Raw genomic sequence first — 9,729 nt, forward strand, 5'->3', positions numbered from 1 at the left:
CCAAGCTGTGTAGTAGCTGCTAAGATCATAAGAGACCTGACAGGTGATGGTCAGACGTTGACCTGGCTGCACAGTCACATAGTCTGGCTGTGTCAACTGTTCACACTTCACACCTGTTAAATAAGAAAATGTTTTGTCACAAAATATACTTGAAGCAGAATTGTTGATTTTGAGAAATCCAGAGAGACTCACATCCAGCTGCCAACAGCAGCAGCAGAGCTACAGAGAACATGGTTTAAGTTGATCTGACGAGATGTGAACTTCACTAACAGCCTGATGTGATGTTTTTATAGCCAAGTAACAAGGGAGCTCACTGAGTTTGCATATAATCAAACATATGAAGCATCAACACTGGTCTAACTGCAGCCAATAGAAGAGTCTGTTCAGTGTTAATATATCTGCAGAGTGAAACTATAGTTTTCATGCCTGAAAATCAACTCTGCTTTACATTTGATGTTTTAATTTCTTTACACACTAAATTGGACATTTTGAAAATGTCCCTGCATTTACAGAATCAAACAACCGTTAACTTTGCTTTTAACTATCAATGCCTATTAGCCAGAGCTAATCAATGCTTTAATCACAATAAGGTTGTCTTATAATTGTTGTTAATCATGATAAACTGTCCTAACACACTTTGAGATGTGTTTCAAAGCCCTGACACATGCTTCATGCTTCTCATACAGAGATGAGTGTTGAGTGATCATATTCTCCACATCAACCCCTCCTTTAAGAAGATATTGACACTAGTGAGATCCAAAGTACAAAGAATGACTGATCATCTCAGGTGTACTTGATGTATTTTAGAGTAAAGTTTAGAAGCCCATCAGAGTCTGGTGTCTTTGAGGAAAACATTATTTGTCCATTTTCTTTCAGATAATCAACTTTTAAAACTGTTTCTTTTAGTTTGGGCTGAAGTTGCGATTAAACTGACAAAATATCTAAACGCTTCTGGAAAAGTATTTTTACATGTTTGTAATTTCAGGACTTTGTTTGGATTTTGTTATGTGTTCAGAACAAAGGTGTACAAACTGCAAATCACTTGGAAGCTTTGTATTTGTGTTACCAAAATGTAATTTTCTCACTTGAACTTCTTGCATGTACTCATTAAGACACATTAAGAGACTCAGTCTCACCACACTTATACACAGAATTTAGTATTTTTTATTTATTGCAAAATAGAGACACTGAGGCAACTGGATGCTCCCAGAGGTGGTGATGAATAGAGGAAGTAGTTTTTGAACGACTCTCCTATTATTGTCTCTCACTGTGTGTCTCTGGCGCAGTAATACACTGCTGTGTCCTCGCTCTTCAGACTGTTCATCTGTAGATAGAGTTTACTGCTGGAGTCATCTCTGGAGATGGTGAATCTACCCTGGACTGACTGGGAGTAAGAGGTAGAAGTGCTGCCTGTGTGTACAAAAGCGATCCACTCCAGTCCTTTTCCAGGAGCCTGTCTGACCTAGTTCATATGGTAGCTGCTGAATGTGAATCCAGATGTTGTACAGGTCAACCTGTGTGATTCTCCAGGCCTTTTAATCGCTGGTTCAGATTCTGTCAGAGTCTGACCATCAACACCTGTCAAGAGAATAGAAAATATGAAATAAGATGATGAAACAAATAAAAGCCATCAAAGACAAAGATCAGTGACTATCTTCACCTGCCCAGCAGATAGTTAAGAGCAGCAGTCCTGTCCTATAGTCCATCATGGTAAACTGTGTGTCCACTGTTCTCTGTCCTCCTCTCTGCAGTCACATAAGTAGAGGTGGCGGACATCAGACAAGTGATCAGGTTTGCATTGACTCCTCCTCACAGGGAGGAGAGAACTGATTTGGACAGATGTCACTTGTCTGTCTTTATGCATGTCTGGTAATTCTGGCATTAATATCCAGCACCTCATGAAGTGATGGAAAGTCCATTGCCAGTAGAAACTGGATTCTGTGGGCAGCCATATTTGTTACTTACTGGATAATGTATAATGGCACAGGTCAGGATTTAGCTATTAGCTGCTGCCATTCAGAAAATAAATCATCATGAGGTAAACAAGTTTTTTCCAGCAGTAATATATAATGTAGAGAACATTAACAACGTAAGGGTCAACAGCCATGTGAGGCTGTACTTCGGTACAGCGGTGCTTTGAGGTAAATGCTCATGCTCGTATAGATGAGGTTGATAATATCATTATCTTTGTTTGGTCATAAACTATAGTAGAGACGTTGAAATACTGACTTAATGATGGCGCTACATGCAAAGTTAAGGGATCACCAAAGTCAGTTAAAAAATTAATTTCCGTCTTCACAGGAAAGAACTCAGCTATTAAATGATAAATTCACAATTGGCTTGAATTGGGTTTTGGGAGTCTTTTTTAACTCATTTTATGTACTTATCTTGTTTTTATTCTGTTTTTGATTTTATTTATTTTTTTATATTGCTTTGAACCAAATAAAGCAATTAATTGTTTGCATCAACATACAAGAAAATTTTTATTTTGAAGTTAAACATACATTTGAAAATTTCCAGATTTACATTTTTAAGTGAAGTAACTGCCCATGACTTTCTTTATTTCTATTTCTCATTGTCAACATGAGTGGGAGGTTTAGTCACATGGTTGCTGGTTATTGTGCAGGTCTGTTGGTGGTTTGTATCACTGTGGGCCGACGTACACAGTAATACACAGCTGTGTCCTCAGGCTGCAGATTCTGTCCTTTTAGAGTCACTGTTCGAGCAGAAGTGTCTCTGCTGTAGCTGAACTTGTTCTTCAGAGCATTATTTTGGTAAAAGTCTCCTCCTCCCCACTGATGTGAAATCCAGTCCATCGGTTTTCCTTCACTCTGTCTGATCCAACCTGTTGCATAGTCGTCATCAGTCAAAGAATAACCAGAGACCTGACAGCTGATGGTCAAAGACTGTCCAGGCTGCACAACCATTGAGTCTGACTGGATGAGATCAAGACTGTTCACACCTGTGGAAACACAAATCAACATTATCTCCATCAGACATCTGACTATTCAGAGTTTCTAATGTGTGTATTAGTGAGAATCCACTGAAAGCTCCTCACAGGATCCAGCTGCCAGCAGCAGAATCAGAGCTACAGAGAACATGGTTGATGTTGAAGCTGAAGTGATGTGAGCTCTTCTGTCCTCTCACTGACACAAACACACACACACACACACTTCTTATAAGTAACTTTCATTTGCATATTGTTGAATAATCTTTTGAATTTCACTTAAATCACTTTCAGATGTAAACAGTGTGTCTTCTCGAGTGATCACACGAGGTAGAATATTTTTTTTTCTATTAAGTTAAATATTTTTATAAAAAAGCTTATTTGGACTAAAATGTCATCTCTAGATGGATAGATATTATTTAATTTACTGTAAAAAAGGTCTCTTAATATCATGAAGTTTGTAATATAATAATGTTGAAAAAGTTAATACTGTGCAAACGTTTTCACTCTAATTGAAGCAGTCTCATACATTCTAATGTACAGTTAAGTCCCCTCAGTGAGGTGGATTACTGCTGAGAGAGGAAACGTGTTGCAAGAAAGATGTAGTTTTCCCTCCAAGTGCCCAGGAAGTGAAAGTTTGTCTTATTCCAGTATCACTTATTCATTCCACTTTTATTACAATGTCTTACAAGCACAAGACTAAACAGCAGCTCCCACAGTCTTCCAGCTGTTTATAGTGACATGTATTTAAGATAGTGAGCTACAACTTAATCACATGAAGCTGCAGTCACTTCTGATCCAATTATAAAAATGTTATTTTTGTGTTATTTCTGAACTTATATTGTGACCTACTTTAGATGATGTCGGATATTTTTTTATTCATATTTTTATTGGATATTGTTTATGGTTGATGCTGGCCTTGATCACGATTTTATAAAAAACAACAACAGATACAAAAATAAAAGTATTTCTTAGTATATTAGCACAGTAAGAATCAGCGCTGTAGGATTTTGTACAGCTGCTCAACCAGCTCCAGTCACTGTGAGTCTCGAGCACAATAATAAACAGCAGAATCTTCCGTCTTCAGACTGTTCATCTGCAGATACAGCTGCTGTCTGTTGTTGTCTCTGGAGATGGTAAACCGGCCTTGGACTGACTGAGAGTAGTATTTGGTGCTACCATCATTCAAATTCCAGGCAATCCACTCCAGTCCTTTGCCAGGAGCCTGTCTGACCCAGTGCATCCAGTAGCTACTAAGAGTGAATCCAGATGTTGTACAAGTCAACCTGTGTGACTCTCCAGGCCTTTTAACCACTGGTTCAGATTCTGTCAGAGTCTGACCATCAACACCTGTCAAGAGAATAGAAAATGTGAAATAAGGTGATGAAAAAAATAAAAGCCATGTAAGATTAAGATCAGTGACTATCTTCACCTGCCCAGCAGATAGTTAAGAGCAGCAGTCCTGTCCTATAGTCCATCATGTTAAACTGTGTGTCCACTGTTCTCTGTCCTCCTCTCTGCAGTCACATAAGTAGAGCTGGAAGTTGACTTATATTTGCATTGACTCCTCCTTTTTGATGGAACAGCATCCTCTGTTCAATCCCTCCTCTAAACTGATTTTCAATTCAAGGCTTTCTCCTACTAACCATGTTTGTGTGTTTTTTTAATAATCATCTCTCTGTATCTTGCCGTTTTCATTTGTTTACATGTTTACCTTATATAACTAAGTTAAGTTTGTATTGATATAGCTCTTTTTTATAACACATAGTTACAAAGTGGTTCACACACAAAATGTAAGAAAGAATGAGGTACAAATAGATTGCAATATAAAACACAGAACAATGAGAGACAGACCAAACTGGATCGTACGAAAATCACCTTGTAGGCTTGGTTTGAGAGGCAAACAACATCCCATGTCTCCTAAACTTATTTGTCCAAGTTGAGATTTTGAGTTGATAAGTAACAGAAGTTCAAGCATTTGTTTTGAGGGAAACTTTGACATCCAAGACCTTTTAGCTGTGTGCTGGGTTTTGGCTTGTAGCTTCTACCTCAATACCTGAAGACAATTCAGCTGAATGTATTTCATTGCTTGTAAAGTTCAGTGTTTAGCAATTAATAAACATGTAATTCAGTTTTTCTTGAGGGAATGTGTACGATGGCGCATGGGTGCTTGTAACCTTCATGTTTTTAAACTGATGTGACAGTGAGCTGGTGTTCACTAGTGGTGTGAGGGCTCCTCCTCTGGTGGCTTCATGTTACAAGTGTTCAGGCACTGAGAGGTTTTTGTTCAGGTCTACTGATGGTTTGTGTTATTGTGGGTCTCTGGCACAGTAATACACAGCAGTGTCTTCAGGCTGCACGTTCTGTCCGTTTAGAGTCACTCTTTTGCTGGAAGAGACTAAGTCGACACTGAACTTGTTCTTCAGTGAATCTTTGTAGTATGCTGTGTTTCCAACAGCGGCATGTCCAATCCACTCCAGTCCTTTCCCTGCAGGCTGTCTGATCCAAGCTGTGTAGTAGCTGCTAAGAGCATAAGAGACCTGACAGGTGATGGTCAGACGTTGACCTGGCTGCACAGTCACATAGTCTGGCTGTGTCAACTGTTCACACTTCACACCTGTTAAAAAAGAAAATGTTTTTTAAGAAAATATACTTGAAGCAGAATTGTTGATTTTGAGAAATCCAGAGAGACTCACATCCAGCTGCCAACAGCAGCAGCAGAGCTACAGAGAACATGGTTTATGTTGAAACTGACGAGATGTGAACTTCACTAACAGCCTGATGTGATGTTTTTATAGCCAAGTAACAAGGGAGCTCACTGAGTTTGCATAAAATCAAACATATGAAGCATCAACACTGGTCTAACTGCAGCCAATAGAAGAGTCTGTTCAGTGTTAATATATCTGCAGAGTGAAACTATAGTTTTCATGCCTGAAAATCAACTCTGCTTTACATTTGATGTTTTAATTTCTTTACACACTAAATTGGACATTTTGAAAATGTCCCTGTAACAAACAACTGTGAACTTTGCTTTTAACTATCAATGCCTATTAGCCAGAGCTAATCAATGCTTTAATCACAATAAGGTTGTCTTATAATTGTTGTTAATCATGATAAACTGTCCTAACACACTTTGAGATGTGTTTCAAAGCCCTGACACATGCTTCATGCTTCTCATACAGAGATGAGTGTTGAGTGATCATATTCTCCACATCAACCCCTCCTTTAAGAAGATATTGACACTAGTGAGATCCAAAGAACAAAGAATGACTGATCATCTCAGGTGTACTTGATGTATTTTAGAGTAAAGTTTAGAAGCCCATCAGAGTCTGGTGTCTTTGAGGAAAACATTATTTGTCCATTTTCTTTCAGATAATCAACTTTTAAAAATGTTTCTTTTAGTTTGGGCTGAAGTTGCGATTAAACTGACTAAATATCTAAACGCTTCTGGAAAAGTATTTTTCCATGTTTGTAATTTCAGGACTTTGTTTGGATTTTGTTATGTGTTCAGAACAAAGGTGTACAAACTGCAAATCACTTGGAAGCTTTGTATTTGTGTTACCAAAATGTAATTTCCTCACTTGAACTTCTTGCATGTACTCATTAAGACACATTAAGAGACTCAGTCTCACCACACTTATACACAGAATTTAGTATTTTTTATTTATTGCAAAATAGAGACACTGAGACAACTGGATGCTCCCAGAGGTGGTGATGAATAGAGGAAGTAGTTTTTGAACGACTCTCCTATTATTGTCTCTCACTGTGTGTCTCTGGCGCAGTAATACACTGCTGTGTCCTCGCTCTTCAGACTGTTCATCTGTAGATAGAGTTTACTGCTGGAGTCATCTCTGGAGATGGTGAATCTACCCTGGACTGACTGGGAGTAACTGATATAAGAACTAGATGTGCTGATATAAGCGATCCACTCCAGTCCTTTTCCAGGAGCCTGTCTGACCCAGGCCATCCAATAGCTGCTGAATGTGAATCCAGATGTTGAACAAGTCAACCTGTGTGATTCTCCAGGCCTTTTAATCGCTGGTTCAGATTCTGTCAGAGTCTGACCATCAACACCTGTCAAGAGAATACAAAATGTGAAATAAGGTGATGAAACAAAAGAAAGCCATCAGAGACAAAGATCAGTGACTATCTTCACCTGCCCAGCAGATAGTTAAGAGCAGCAGTCCTGTCCTATAGTCCATCATGTTAAACTGTGTGTCCACTGTTCTCTGTCCTCCTCTCTGCAGTCACATAAGTAGAGCTGGAAGACATCTGAGTTTTGCATTGACTCCTCCTCACAGTGTGGAACTGGATTTGACTTGGATCTCAGTAACAGTTTGGTGAAACTGAAGAATGAATGTTTACTGAGTCCCTTTAGCAGCTTTCAGTATAATTTGTGCAAAAGGATGACAAACAGTTTGTTGCCGTTCATTATTTAGCACAGTCTGCATCACATGAAGACTTGGACAATCAGTTTTACAATATCCCTAAAGTGAAAATTGTAATTATATTTTAATAATTAACAAATAAAATATTAACAAATGTTGCTCATCATGTTATACTGTTATACTCACAAAGTGTTCATGAGTCATACTTTTCTCAATTTGTTGAGATTATTAATTCAGCTTTATTAAGCATTTAACTACCTCAGTGCATGGATGCCACAGATACCATTGATGTTTTTCAGTGAGTACAAATACATTTATTAATTGTTTTTCATTTCTTATTAGATGATTCACTTTTGAAAATGCAGTTTGTAAATCAAATAATGTTATCATTTACACAAATATTGTGAGTCACACACAGAAGACACTTTTAGGAAAATGTATTATATTGAATATAACTGTATATTAAATATTATTATTATTTTATAATACATGTTATATTCCTTTTACTTTTTTGTTGGTAAAATATATTTTCTCTTTACTGTGACAGTGAGCTGGTGTTGAAATCACTAGTGGTGTGAGGGCTCCTCCTCTGGTGGCTTCATGTTACAAGTGTTCAGGCACTGAGAGGTTTTTGTTCAGGTCTGCTGATGGTTTGTGTTATTGTGGGTATCTGGCACAGTAATACACAGCAGTGTCTTCAGGCTGCACATTCTGTCCAGTTAGAGTCACTGTTTTGCTGGAAGTGTCTAAGTCGATACTGAACTTGTTCTTCAGTGAATCTTTGTAGTATGCTGTGTTTCCAACAGCGGCATATCCAATCCACTCCAGTCCTTTCCCTGCAGGCTGTCTGATCCAAGCTGTGTAGTGGCTGCTAAGAGCATAAGAGACCTGACAGGTGATGGTCAGACGTTGACCTGGCTGCACAGTCACATAGTCTGGCTGTGTCAACTGTTCACACTTCACACCTGTTAATTAAATAAGAAAACATTTTGTAAGAAAATATACTTGAAGCAGAATTGTTGATTTTGAGAAATCCAGAGAGACTCACATCCAGCTGCCAACAGCAGCAGCAGAGCTACAGAGAACATGGTTTATGTTGATCTGACGAGATGTGAACTTCACTAACAGCCTGATGTGATGTTTTTATAGCCAAGTAACAAGGGAGCTCACTGAGTTTGCATATAATCAAACATATGAAGCATCAACACTGGTCTAACTGCAGCCAATAGAAGAGTCTGTTCAGTGTTAATATATCTGCAGAGTGGAAACATAGTTTTCATGCCTGAAAATCAACTCTGCTTTACATTTGATGTTTTAATTTCTTTACACACTAAATTGGACATTTTGAAAATGTCCCTGTATTTACAGAATCAAACAACCGTTAACTTTGCTTTTAACTATCAATGCCTATTAGCCAGAGCTAATCAATGCTTTAATCACAATAAGGTTGTCTTATAATTGTTGTTAATCATGATAAACTGTCCTAACACACTTTGAGATGTGTTTCAAAGCCCTGACACATGCTTCATGCTTCTCATACAGAGATGAGTGTTGAGTGATCATATTCTCCACATCAACCCCTCCTTTAAGAAGATATTGACACTAGTGAGATCCAAAGAACAAAGAATGACTGATCATCTCAGGTGTACTTGATGTATTTTAGAGTAAAGTTTAGAAGCCCATCAGAGTCTGGTGTCTTTGAGGAAAACATTATTTGTCCATTTCCTTTCAGATAATCAACTTTTAAAAATGTTTCTTTTAGTTTGGGCTGAAGTTGCGATTAAACTGACAAAATATCTAAACGCTTCTGGAAAAGTATTTTTCCATGTTTGTAATATCAGGACTTTGTTTGGATTTTGTTATGTGTTCAGAACAAAGGTGTATAAACTGCAAATCACTTGGAAGCTTTGTATTTGTGTTACCAAAATGTAATTTTCTCACTTGAACTTCTTGCATGTACTCATTAAGACACATTAAGAGACCCAGTCTCACCACACTTATACAGAGAATATAATCATTTTTATTTATTGCAAAATAGAGACACTGAGGCAACTGAATGCTCCCAGAGGTGGTGATGAATAGAGGAAGTAGTTTTTGAACGACTCTCCTATTATTGTCTCTCACTGTGTGTCTCTGGCGCAGTAATACACTGCTGTGTCCTCGCTCTTCAGACTGTTCATCTGTAGATAGAGTTTACTGCTGGAGTCATCTCTGGAGATGGTGAATCTACCCTGGACTGACTGGGAGTAATAGATATAAGAACTAGATGTGCTGATTGTAGTGATCCACTCCAGTCCTTTTCCAGGAGCCTGTCTGACCCAGCCCATATAGTAGCTGCTGAATGTGAATCCAGATGTTGTACAAGTCAATCTGTGTGATTCTCCAGGCCTTTTA

General features: G+C 38.2%; 1 gene segment (V, D, J or C); it reads right to left on the minus strand.

The window, feature by feature from the left end:
• Nucleotides 1-1,264: 1,264 nt before the first annotated feature.
• LOC142945299 (immunoglobulin heavy variable 3-72-like) lies at nt 1,265-3,101 on the minus strand. The segment is given in 4 exon segments: nt 1,265-1,410; nt 1,507-1,578; nt 2,846-2,962; nt 3,059-3,101. Coding segments are annotated over 4 exon segments (378 nt in total).
• Nucleotides 3,102-9,729: the final 6,628 nt, after the last annotated feature.

The sequence above is a fragment of the Anarhichas minor genome, unplaced genomic scaffold (genome assembly GCF_050575085.1).
Source record: "Anarhichas minor isolate MPS153535 unplaced genomic scaffold, ASM5057508v1 ptg000007l, whole genome shotgun sequence".
NCBI lineage: Eukaryota > Metazoa > Chordata > Actinopteri > Perciformes > Anarhichadidae > Anarhichas > Anarhichas minor.